This window comes from Mus pahari, chromosome 2 (genome assembly GCF_900095145.1).
Source record: "Mus pahari chromosome 2, PAHARI_EIJ_v1.1, whole genome shotgun sequence".
Lineage (NCBI taxonomy): Eukaryota > Metazoa > Chordata > Mammalia > Rodentia > Muridae > Mus > Mus pahari.
In genome coordinates this window covers 157,195,122-157,208,397 of record NC_034591.1, presented here as the reverse complement: position 1 = coordinate 157,208,397, position 13,276 = coordinate 157,195,122, and the positions used below count along the sequence as shown (strand labels likewise).

Here is a 13,276-nt window from a genome sequence, read left to right as displayed (position 1 = left end):
GGAATATTCTATTTTTCTCAAGCCTGACTACACAAGTACGTCTTTGGATGAGCCACGTGATCTTCCTAGGCCATAGGTAGGCATATCACATGATCTCCCAGGAAAACTGGATTAAATAATCCAACAGTTTCCAAGGTCTTCTGGTCTTGCAAATGGTTAGCAGTATTTCTTGGCTTGCTGTTAGGGTATAATTTTCTACATGTTGTCAAAAAATAAGATGAGCCAGTACCATCCTTACTCTCCGGAGAGACATCTCTTCATCAGCACGCCATGCTAACCATGCACACGTCATGTTCTTTTTTCCAACTATGTCCTTTCCCAGAATGTTTCTTTCTATTGTCAGTGAGTCTCTTGCTATCTTCCCTCAGATGCCACTGTCACCGAAGGTGGTGAGAACTTCAGTGTTGGACAGAGACAGCTGTTCTGCCTGGCCAGGGCCTTTGTTCGAAAGAGCAGTATACTCATCATGGATGAAGCCACTGCCTCCATCGACATGGCCACGGTGAGTTCGCATCTCAGCTTCGAAAACCAATGTGTTGGAAATGTGACTGAAAATTGTGGTGTATTCATCTGCCCAGGTTCTGAATCCTCAATGCTACTGTTGCAAATGACTCCCATCAGTGTCCTTGATCATCCCCCAAAAGGATTTCTGTCACCAAGACTCACTTTTCATATGGTACAGTTAGATTGGAGATTCACTGAGAAAATCGAAGTCAGCCCTCACCCATTGGGATATTACAGATTAGCAGGATGGTATAGCAGAAAAAGAAGGGAAATTGAGGCTGAAATATCCAATGTCTGCTCAAGCCCTGCTACACACTAAGTGTGGCCTTGGACAAGCCACTTGATCTCTTAAACTCACCTTAACATTTTCACTTGACTTGAGTTCAAACTTCTAAAACTATTGAGAGGAAATATGAAATGAACACCAGATACCTTAGTGCAGACATCCTATTTGTCATCTTAGCACACGCACACACAAATACACACAGACACACAAATACACACACATACATGCACATATACACACACATACACATATACATACACAAACACATACACACATAAACACACACATGCATATACACATACACACACATACACATATACACACACATACACAAGCACATGCACACACATGCATTCACACCTAAACACAAACATATACACACACATACACATATACACACACACACATACACACACATACACATACACACATGTACACACATACACACATATACACACACATACACACACATATACAAACACATACACAAATGTACACACACATATACAAACACATACACACATGCATACACACATACACACACATACACAAACACATACACACGTACACACACACATACACATATACACACACATACACATACACACACATACACATACACATACACATACACACACATACACAAACACATACACACACATACACACATACACACACACACAGACACACACACGGAAGGAGAACAATGTGACATCACCATCCACATTATACATTGTAGAAAGAGTCAATCAAGCAAATGAACATACTTTTAACCCAAGAAGTTTATCACACTTCTATGTAGTGGAAATGTTGAAAATCTGTCCACAACTTTGCAGGATATGACATTACAATTAACTGAGCTGATTGTGCCATGTAATGATCACTGTGAAGGACAGAGAGAAAGGGGACCAAAGGCACACTGTTGGTAAAATTTAACAGTAATACATCTGATTTGGAAGTCATATGGAAATTCCTCAAAAACAACTCTACCATGTGGATCCAGTAGCCAACTACTGGGTGTATATCAAAAGGAATCAGACTCTGTATACTAGGCAGGAGTCTGTATGGCCTTGTTCCTATCCACATTGTTGACATTAATTCATACACCCAAGTGTGTAGACAGACAGATAAAGAGAATGTGGTATGTAGAGATAAGGGAACACCACACAGTCTTTAAGAAGGGGACACTCTGCCACCGGTGACTGTGTGGTTGGAACTGTAAGGTACTGTTCTAAAAGAACCAAGCCAGCACAGGAAGACAGACCCCGCATGGCCTTATAGAATCTAAACGAAGTGAATGTCGTGGAAATGGATTAGAAAGGTTGTTATGGAGATTGTGGGGGATGGTTGGGGAAGAGAAGGGAGGGAGGGAGGGAGGGGAGGAGGGAGGGAGGGAAGGAAGGAGGGAAGGAGGGAAAGAGGGAAGGAGGAAAGGAGGGAAGGAGGGAAGGAGCGAAGGAGGGAGCGAGGGAAAAAGGGAGGGAGGGAGAGAGGAAGGGAAGAAGGGAGGGAGAGAGGAAGGGAAGAAGGGAGGGAGGAAGGAAGGGAAGAAGGGAGGGAGGGAGGGAGGAACAATAGAGTCTGTTAGCAGAGGTCTTAGTCTGGAGGAATGAGTTTTATTCATCTATACCAGATCCTTATATTCTGATACATTTCAAGATGTAATCTTAGTGCACAGCAGTATGGTGTGCTCAGGAATAAGGTCACAGATCACGAGAACTCTGAACTATAGAATGTTCAGTCTTTTCAGTAAACCATGATAACTAAGGCCATCCATCATCTACAGCAATTTGTATTTTTAAGGTTTATAACGACATGAACTAAGAGTGGGTTTCTCCATGTACTCATGGGAAGAGGCCAGAGACTTTGCATGCCTGACTCCATGCTGCTTTCTGTTGCTTGGTTCAGACTGAGTAAAATTAGACCCAATAAAACCATTTCAAGATTGTTAGGAACCAACCAATTATGAAGATGCTAATGTACTCCATCTCCATCTCCCTCATCCCCACCCCCACTTTCTAACACAGAGTCTCCTGATGGAATCCTAGCTAGCCTGAAACTCACTGTCATGCCAGGCTCACCTCAAACTTACAGTTCTCCTGCATCTCTCTCCTCAGCACTAGTGATTACAGGCACACACCGCTATGCCTGACATCCCAGCTTCCCTCCCCTCACCCATTAAGACTAATCAAAGTATATTACCAAGTTATATGACATCACAGCTAACATTGTATAAAATAGCGAATGGCCTACTGTTGGAAGTTCTTCCCATTTCAAACATAACTGCATCTGTATAGTGTAGAAGAGAGGGGGTGAATGAGTCAACCTAAGTGAGATATGTAGGTGACCAACTTCTCCTGTAGGAGTGAGACAGACTATTCATATTTTCAAATATAATGATACTCCTATTTGGGGATATGAAGAAATGTATTTTTTCATAAACATTCTATATGGGTCAAACATCCAAATTTTGGCATGGACTTCAGTTCTCTTTGTTTGGTAAGACAAAGGTCAACACCAGGGTTTGATTAGCTTCCATCATGTACTGTTTGTGGTCTAATAAGAGCATGCACTTCCATGCACATGAAGTAAATTTTCCCCTTTGAGGTTCCTGGTAAGAAATCCATAAGATTGACCACTGAGTTTTCTTTTTCAGTTAGCATATAATGGGTTCATCATAACACTTTTGCTAGTACAAAGTACCAGGTTCATCATACCACTTTTGCTAATATACAAAGTACCAGGTTCATCATGACACTTTTGCTAGTATACAAAGTAATGGGTTCATCATGACATTTTGCTAGTATACAGAGTAACGGGTTCATCATGACACTTTTGCTAGTATACAAAGTAACGGGTTCATCTTGACACTTTCCCTCCTGAATGTCACTGTGCTTTCTTCTTATTCACCCCATCCCACATGGCTCCCTCCTCCCTGTACTCTCCTCCAAATTAGACTTCCCTTCTGCTTCCAAGACACTTGTATTCCACTGCTTCCCTTCCCAGTCCCTTGAGATATCTGGGGCAGCAGAGCTGCTCAGTAGTTACAGCACTTCAAGCTCTAGCACAGGACCTGAGCCAGCGCACAACAGTAATTCCTGTTCCAGGGAGTTTGGTGCCCTCGTCTGGCTTCTGTGGGTTACCTGCACACACATAGCATATATATACACAGTACACACAAGATTAAAATTGTTTTACATAAATCTTTAAAAAAAAATCTCTTCCTCCATTCTTGTGGTCCCCTTTTTACTTGAGACCACTGACGTTTCTTGCATTTGGAAGACACTTCTAAAACCCAACCTGACGTTGGCCATCCTTTCTGTCACCCTCCACAGAAGGCTTGGAGGGAGCATGCTCAGAAGGAACTGTACAGTGAAAGTATTACCCTGGGGTATAAAATGTTGTAGCAGGAGAAAGTGGGCACCTGAAAGTTGGAACTTTTCTCTTCTCTTTTGGCAGGAAAACATTTTGCAGAAAGTAGTCATGACAGCCTTTGCGGATCGCACAGTCGTAACCATAGCTGTAAGTGACATGGGGACAGGGGTGGGGAGGGTCACTCATTCTTCTGTAGCTTTGATTATAAGGGTCTGTGAGCTTTAAGTTGAGGAAGTGAAACATTCTTATGTTGAACTGTGTATTTCTTTCTTATTTCACATTATGTATATTTTTCTCAATGACATCATCTGAAATGTAGGGACACCAGCCGATCACATGCTAAGTGTCTGTGCTAATTTTCAATACCATGATGGTTGGAAGGAACATTTCAGAAGGAACGCTCCTAAATTCCAATGCCAATTTAGCTAATATTTATGTATATTTTCTTTGCTTCTATCCATTTGTCTGTTTTAAAATAGAAGACAATGGGACACCTCACAGCACAGGAGGTGATATCCGTACTTTCAGCAGCAATCAGGTCCATGAGTCGCTTAGCCCCAGGTTGATTTTCTTGTTTGCAAGGGTGTTAGTTTTCTGTCTCTTCCTCTTGTATTTTGTTGGATCTTTGATATCACTGAAGACTTTGTTTAATGATACACTCTTCCATTTTTTCCTGCTGATTCTCCTCTCTCTCCACCTCTCTCTCCTCCAGCACCGTGTCTCTTCTATTGTGGACGCAGGCCTTGTGTTAGTCTTTTCTGAGGGTATTTTAGTGGAGTGTGATACTGGTCCAAACCTGCTCCAGCACAAGAATGGCCTCTTTTCTACTTTGGTGATGACCAACAAGTAGACCAGCGTAATCTGCTCCTCCAAGTGTCTCATTCTCTGGTAGATGTCTTAGTGGAATCCTCCGCTAAGTAAGGCAGAGAGCAGGCTGTGATTAAAAGGAGTGGGGCATGGGGGGGGGGAAACTAACCGAAGGGTCTAACTACACAAGTCAGCTCACCAGAGTGCTTGCATTGTGTGTGCATCTTATGTTCTCAAAGAGAGCATTTAAGAAGCAAGAACTAGGTTGATCACTGGCCTAAGGACCAGTTGATCTGAGGCTGATTTCTAGTCACCCTTAAAATTGCCATGTGTGTTACCTGCCCAAAGATGGTTTGAAGGGATTACTTAGTATAACTGCTGAGAACCCTGTGCTTTGAGGGACACTTGCTACTCTTGGGAGAAAGACCACTCTTTGAAGTGTATCTTTCTCAAGCTCCAGAAAATGACTTCCCATGGGGCCCAGGTAAAGGAAATCCCATTCTCTCTAATTTTCCTGATAAGCCCTGTGCTTCCTCCTTCCTGAAGGTGGAGCTTCCGAAGTTCATTCTCACCATGGTAAATGATCTAAGAGGCTAGAGAACCAGCTAACATAAAAAACAATTCTTGAATATGCTTCAAGAATTGCCTCGCCAGAGCCATGTAGGGAGATATCTATGAGAAGGAAGAATTCCCTGTTTTACTCCTTCATGACTGGGAAGAGAGAGGAATGTCAGACCCTTGCTAACCCTGGAGACCAAGTCTCTGTTCTACTCTGCATGAAGCATGGTGGGATTGGGAGTCCCATGGAGTATTTGCATGGGAGGTTACTTGACCCTAAGTTGTATCTTTAAATGAAAGATTACATTCTTTTACCTGATTTCTAACTGTATTTGAGGAATAGTTAACACAAATCTTTTGTCCAGTCGTAGACTCTGAAGGTGAAGGTCATTACACTCCCGACATACCCAATACTCCTAAAGGCTAGAGGCATGAGGCATGTCTGAGAGTCTGTACAGAGGCCCACCCTCCACAAGTGGCTCATCAAAGACAGACCAGCACCACACATGTCATGGACTTCTTCCAGAACAATCCACAGCTCTGCTAAGATTTGTTTCCTTTCTCCAGTTAAAAGTTCTTCAGCTGCCCTGGTTAACTGCCACTAAATGATATAAATATCTTAAAATACACATTTTTCCCAGCTTCCTAAAAGGAGTCATCACATACCAAATTATTTCCCGCTATTTATTTATGGAAATGATTTATTCTTCACTCTTAATTGGATTAACTTCTCTGGAGCATTTTGAAATTTTCTTCAACACTATTAAAACTGACCCCATGCCTCTGTTGATAGGTTTCTTCAACAATCTGTGGAATCACACCCTACAGACAATAGAAATATCATTAAAGCAGTTATTTCTCACTAATAAATTTCTTAATTGATAAGGCTTGTTGATACTTCTAAAGCATGTCTCCCAGCAAATTTAAATTGCATGAGACCAACTTTCAATTTTCATTAGCTAGACTGATCTCACTAAGAGTAATGGTACTGCAGTTTTCCCTTCTAAACTGTCAAGAGATTTTCTAACAGCAGCTGCTGTTTATCATTTACTTATGAGTGCCAGAAAAGGCAGCAGTTTCCAAAATCATTTATCTCACCTCATGGCGGAAGGCAGCCCCAGCACCACCATCGTTACAGCTGCAAAGCGGCAGCATTCATGGGTAGGGTGTTGATGAAGATTGCACAGGTCACGGGTGGGGTGGCTAAAATGTATGTTGGCCTGACATGGAGCCTGCTCACACGCATCACTCTAACAGTCATCGTGGCTGGTGAACATCCCTGAGGTAGCCAGGCTCAGGAACAGGGTGGAAGTACTTCGCCCTCTGAAACTTGGAACTTGTCTCAGTAATAATCCGATGATAATTCTGCTGTTAATTAATTATCTGTACCATCTCTCTACTTTTCTTGATCTGTCTGAACCCTAATTATATGTTTGATAAAGTGGAGGGAAGGGAGACTTGCAGCTGAAGAAAATGTTGATGGTTCACAAGTTCATGTGTCAGTGCACTAACATGATGCCTGCTTGATAAATGGCAGTTATTATAATTGTTGTTAATAAATAACACCAAATCCACTATTCCAAGGATGCTATAAGCTACTACAGGTTAATAACTCTGAATAATGCCCTAAGAGACTACAGGTCAATAAACCTCGATAATGCATTCAAATGTTGAATGCCAGAGTAGACTTCTTCAGACTTCCAGACCAGAGCCTCTCAGGGTCCTTTTTATTATTTGTTAATCCAGGTATTTAATGGGCTCACACATGAAATAACTATAGTCAAGAATAAAATAGAACCCAGCTGGTTCAAATGGGCTCCCTTTAGCATTTCACTGAGGCACATTTATTAATGTGTATAGTCGTCAAGTTTCAGTGCAAGAGTGAGTAATGGCTGCACTGAAGTTAAGATAGAGCAAACAAACCCCCACTATGCTGGTTGGCATTTAAAAGCATATAAATGAACTAATTAATTAATACAAGAAAAGGGTATTTCTTGGTACACCCAAAGTAAAAAGAAGCAACTGTGCATGACCAGTCTGTGAGATATGCATAGTCACCGTTTTGGCTCGTGTGCTCAAATTCATAACAAATGTCGATGTTTCTCACGTTCACGCAGCATCGGGTTCACACCATTCTGACTGCAGACCTGGTTATTGTGATGAAGAGAGGAAACATTTTGGAATATGACACCCCAGAAAGCCTCTTGGCCCAGGAAGATGGAGTATTTGCCTCGTTTGTCCGTGCAGACATGTGACAGGATTGTCTCGCAACAGCACATGTACTTCAATGCCTACTGTCGGCCCACCTGAGGGGTCTTCACCTTTGCCTTCGTAGGGTGGTACCATAAACTTCGACAGATTTCTGTGTGGAAAGTCGAGATTTCTATTTCCTGTTTTGGTCTAACAGTTTCTGAGATACACGTCTTGTAGGGTCATTGTGAATATTTTACTACCATCAGTCCACACTCGGAAAATAGGCTATGTTAAACCATGCTAGCAACCTTAAGAGGTAAATCCATTTAAGAGAAGTCTGGTTGATGTCTGTCAGGCATGGGAGCTAAAATGAGTAGTCTGTGTTACTACACAGACTTACTTGGAAGACCAGCACTGCCTTGCTGTTGATGTGCCCATGTAGCAGGGTAAAAGAAATTTCATTTTCTAACAAAATACTCACATTCATGATCTACTGTAGGAGAATATTTTCTATGCATTTAACATTATTAATATTGGTTTTAACTTTTTCCCTTTTAAATCATTTCCTGTTACCAAGAAACTATCACATTTTTAGTAGCTCTATAAAGCTAACCCCTCACAAAAGAAAGATCACCAAAAGAGATTGTATATTTGAAAACATTACACTTGTATCCGTTTTCCTCTGTTCAATAAAGAGAAAGTTCAAGTTAGCTTCAGTCCTTCAGCAATAGGCAACCTAGGTCTTCTAGAGTTTAATTCTTTATCAGACAGGCAATGACTCTGAACCCTGAAATGCTATATTATTTAGGACCCAAAAGAAAATAGATAAATGGCCTTATCTGGTACACACATACACACACACACACGCACACACAATTTTCACAGCATATCTTGGCTTTATGCTAATCTTGGCATGTGCACATTCCTCAAAGGTACCAGATATTCCCTACCATCCATCTCTGTGGGAAGATAGAAATAGCTCACACTCTGAAGTTACATAGGTAGCAAGTGTTTATTTTTACTTGGGCAAATTTCAGTGATAGGCATTTATATCACACATGTGATCATTTGTCCTGTTCTAATTATGAAGAGTGTACCAGAAGTCTGTGTGATATTAGTGTCACATTTCATTCAAATGCCAATTAATAAAGCAAAACTGACTGAAGTGACCTCCCCTGGTATTCCAGCATCCACGGTTTCTGTAACCTTTAACCATCGGACATGAGCATTTCTGAATTTCATATAAGGGTCTTCACAGAAAGTACATGTTCCTTCCCCATGGTTCCTGTACTCATTTTATTGTGTTGTTTATTCTGTTTCACGACTTGCAGTTCTTGTGCATCAGGAACTATCAAGGTGCCTTCATGGATATAGAATGTAACATAAGAAAAATGTTCATAAAGATGGGCAGAAATGGTCCAGATTGCTTAGCTTAAATAGTTACATTTTCTTCTGTATCTAAAACTTCATTAGAAGAAAGTAATAGTATTATTTGAAGAAAGCCAGTAAATCACAGCCATTACCAATAAGTTCAACCTCAAAGCACTTCATAAAAATCTGACTAATCTACTAAAAAAAGCAGGTGTGAAAGGCTCTGTTGGGGCTGAATATCATGATGGTTGTCATCAAGCAAGCCCTCCTTCTTACATAGAAAGAGCATCCACCTACAGAAGTCGCCCCTCAGTGTAGCCCACTGCACCACCTTGTGCACAAGTGACTTTTGGTTCCTTGAACCTTTTACTTACTTGAGGTGAGAAAATGTTTGATAATCTGCAAAACGAAACCAACCAAATGAAATCGGGGCCACATCTCAGTCGATCTGGCATTGCTTTGCTTGTGTTACCGCTGATGAGAGAAATGCGCTTTTACTAAAACCTTAAGAAAAGAAAATAATCTCAACAGAACTAAATTTTATATTGATCTTACCAAATCAACCCCACACATATTTATTCTAACTGTAAAAAGCAATAAATGCAAAAAGAAAGAAAAGAAAAAGTGTGAGTAAGGATCGTTTTCCTCAAAGGTTATCCCCCTCGCCCCTGTTATTTCTCATGATTCATCAATATCTAGGTTAGGTATTGAAAGATCTAAGCATCTGGTACTATGGTCAGGACCATATCCTGTCCATCTTTGGGCCCTTGGCACTAAAACAAGTGTGTAGATCCAGATAAATAAAGTAATTGCTCCATTGACTTTTATTTTTTTTAACTGCTAGTCATGTGGCTGTAACTATGGGTTGCCCTTTATTACTCCTTGATATGCTTATTCTATTTATTCTCAGTATATTAAATCTGTTTATTATGTACACTGGATGTTTACTCTCTATAGTACATGAGAACATATTGGCTTACCTTATACAATAAATTAGTCCTTTTGTTTACTCAATTACAGAGAGTAATGTTTCTTCCACCGACAGTTTCATTGTTAACCAGTTAACAGCTATAAATCAAGATATGTGCCAGGCAGTAGTTAGCCTGCCTGCCTTCATGATTTCCAACTGTCACATATGCGTCCTGTCACTTTTATGAACACACTCCAAGTCTATTTCCATTGAGGGGACCAACTCAAACACCCTCAAACTACATGCCACCTATTAGCAGAGAAAACACCAGTTGAAATTGTGCACCTGAAACTTAATTCAGTGACTGCAAGTTATTGATATCATTGATTTATTAAGTATTGGTAGGATTCACCTGGATCAAACTCACCAAGGAAGAGATTTTTATATGTTTCTAGCAAGTGTGTCAGGTGAGACTTATAATTGGCCAAGTTTGGGTTAGGTCACCTCAGCCTCTTCCCCCCACCCTCCTCCCTCACTACTTAGCTGAGGCTGGTGAACTCAAGAGTGATCCTCTGGCCTCGGCCTCCCAAGTGCTGGGTTTGCATGTGTGCAGCCCCATGCCTGGCTACACTGGTTTCTCTTAGTCACTGATGTCACTTTACCCTGAGTTACTCCAACACTCCATGTCATGAGATACATTGTTCGAGCTCCTCGCTGATGCAATCTTGTTCTGGATCTCATCTGAGAAGACAGCCAGGATGATCAACATCATTTTCTTTTGTCATTTAACCAGCAGTGGGGATTCTAAGCATGAATATTTTTCATGAGAAAGCAATGTGTGCTTCCCATATCCGAGTTAGCTATCAAATTGTCGGCATGGGATTCTGGTGAGTTTGAGTTCCACATGTATACTCCCTGTGCCATATACATTTGCAGATGAGAACCATGTTCCTATGTGTCTGTCCTCGGTGTGGGGAGTGTGTGTGCGCATGCATGTGTATGGGGGGGGGTGCTGATATTTCCCAGTGGTAAAGGAGTGGAAGGAACGTGATACTGATTCTTTTTCCCACTGCCACATTTTTCTCCAAATATCTTCATGTTTATATGTTGACATTTTTCACACTGTGTTTTCTACATGGGGTTTAAGTCACCTTCTATTATATACCCTGCAGCAAATTTCTACTGGTCATTCACACTGTAGTCACCAATACCCAGTTTCTCAAAGAGCAAGAGTCAGGAGAGGCATGTCAGTCAGTACCGGAATTGTGGGGCATCAGGGCTCAGGAAGGCTGATGACAGGGACAGATCTAGCGATCAGTCTGGGAATAGACCTCTCCCTCCATTCCATTGTCTCCCAAGTTTTCATTCTCTTTCTGTTGCACGACCTTCTCTGCTGCCTTTTGGCCTTACACAGAGACTTTATGAACAACTCCATGTGTTCTCACCTTCCATGCAGCCTTTATGAATGGTTTGACGCAAAATTCTCTAGCATCCAGACTTATAGCCATGTCTGTGTTTCAGGTTGTCTGCCCAAAGAATCAGGCAAGTGAGTCGTCAACTTCCTCCAGCTGTTCTTTCTGGGTGCTTAGGACAATTTTGCCAACTATCAGTCTAAGTCAAGGATTTGCCTCTGAGGTCAAAGCTTGCAATCAGGAGGTACACACAGATCAGAAGTAAAGTCTGGAATTGGGGGGGGGGTGGCTAAATGGTTGAGATACCCAAGTTCAGTTCTCAACACCCATGTTGAATGACTCACCTCCACCTATAATTAGAGAGCCAGTGTCTAACTTCCTCTTCTGGCCTCCATGGGAATCTGTACTCACATGTGAACATATGCTTTCCTGCCACATATGTGTACACTTAATTAAAAATAAAATAAACCTCTTCTTTCAAGGTGTAAAATTTTATGTTGAAGTTAACACAAACTAGAGGTGACATGACAAGAAGTGATATAAAAAAAAACCCAAATCATAAGTAGTTATCTTAAGAAGGGGTTGATGCACTGCGCTAGGCACTGATGCACTGTGACGGGCAATGATGCACTGTTCTGGACACTGATACACTACACTGGGCACTGATGAACTCTCCTGGGCACTGATGCACTCTCCTGGGTACTGATGCACTCTCCTGGGCACTGATGCACTGCACTGGGCACTGATGCACTGCACTGGGTACTGGTGCACTGCGCTGGGCACTGATGCACTGCACTGGGCACTGATGCACTGCGCTGAGCACTGATGCACTGCGCTGGGCACTGATGCACTGTTTTGGACACTGATCCACTGCACGGGGTACTGATGCACTACACTGGGCACTGGTGCACTGTACTGGACAGTGATGCACTGTCCTGGGCACTGTTGCACTGCACTGGGGACTGATGCACTGTGCTGGGCACTGATGCACTGCACTGGGCACTGATGAGCTGTGCTGGGCACTGATGTACTGCGCTGGGCACTGATGCATTGAGCTGGGCACTGATGCACTGTGTTGGGCACTGATGCACTGCACTGGGCACTGATGCACTGTGCTGGGCACTGATGCACTGTGCTGGGCACTGATGCATTGAGCTGGGCACTGATGCACTGTGCTGGGCACTGATGCACTGCGCTGGGCACTGATGCACTGAGCTGGGCACTGATGCACTGCACTGGGCACTGATGCACTGTGTTGGGCACTGATGCACTGCACTGGGCACTGATGCACTGTGCTGGCCACTGATGCACTGTGCTGGGCACTGATGCATTGAGCTGGGCACTGATGCACTGTGCTGGGTGCTGGTGCACTGTGCTGGGTGCTGGTGCACTGTTCTGGGAGCTGGTGCACTGTGCTGGGCACTGGTGCACTGTGCTGGGCACTGGTGAATTGCACTGCACACTGATGCACTCTCCTGGACACTGATCCACTCTCCTGGGTACTATGCATTATATTGAACAATGACTATTTTCATTTTTTAGAAGGAGGGTTATTTAAGATGGAAAAATCTTCCTTGTTCTGCTTACCCTATGATCAAATAAACTGGCTGACAAAACTTTTGTTCTAACGTGTCCCAGGCAACCTCTGCCATGGCTGGAGGAAAAGTCCAAAGAAATCAAAACAAAATTCTGCCACAAGGAATCACCTCCGGATGGCCTTTTAAGCCCATGATTTACTTTCCCACAGCAATGACTTTATATGACACAGTCTACAAGAGACATTTGTCACAACCTTTCCAGCAAGCAGTAACAGGCATCTAAAGCAGTGCTCACAGTCGTGTTAGGGTTTCTGACCCACAG

General features: G+C 42.4%; 2 protein-coding genes across 6 annotated transcripts in view; one reads left to right on the top strand and one right to left on the bottom strand.

Moving 5' to 3' along the window:
• The window catches only part of Abcc9 (ATP binding cassette subfamily C member 9), a 114,842-nt gene extending 104,734 nt beyond the window's left edge, over positions 1-10,108 (top strand). For 3 of the 5 annotated variants that reach the window (XM_029534934.1, XM_029534935.1, XM_021188210.2), the window contains 3 exons: positions 369-502; positions 4,250-4,312; positions 7,648-10,108. In XM_029534934.1, the coding sequence (XP_029390794.1) occupies positions 369-502; positions 4,250-4,312; positions 7,648-7,785 (335 nt within the window). In that variant the 3' untranslated portion in view covers positions 7,786-10,108. Of the gene's footprint in view, positions 1-368; positions 503-4,249; positions 4,313-4,877; positions 5,054-7,647 lie in introns of all 5 variants that reach the window. The other 2 variants (XM_029534936.1, XM_029534933.1) reach the window with 1 other exon arrangement.
• Positions 10,109-12,011: 1,903 nt separating this feature from the next.
• LOC110316956 (probable maltase-glucoamylase 2) lies at positions 12,012-12,926 on the bottom strand. Its single transcript, XM_021191280.1, has one exon. The coding sequence runs from the start codon at positions 12,924-12,926 to the stop codon at positions 12,012-12,014; it is 915 nt and encodes a 304-aa protein (XP_021046939.1).
• Between the last annotated feature and the right edge of the window lie 350 nt (positions 12,927-13,276).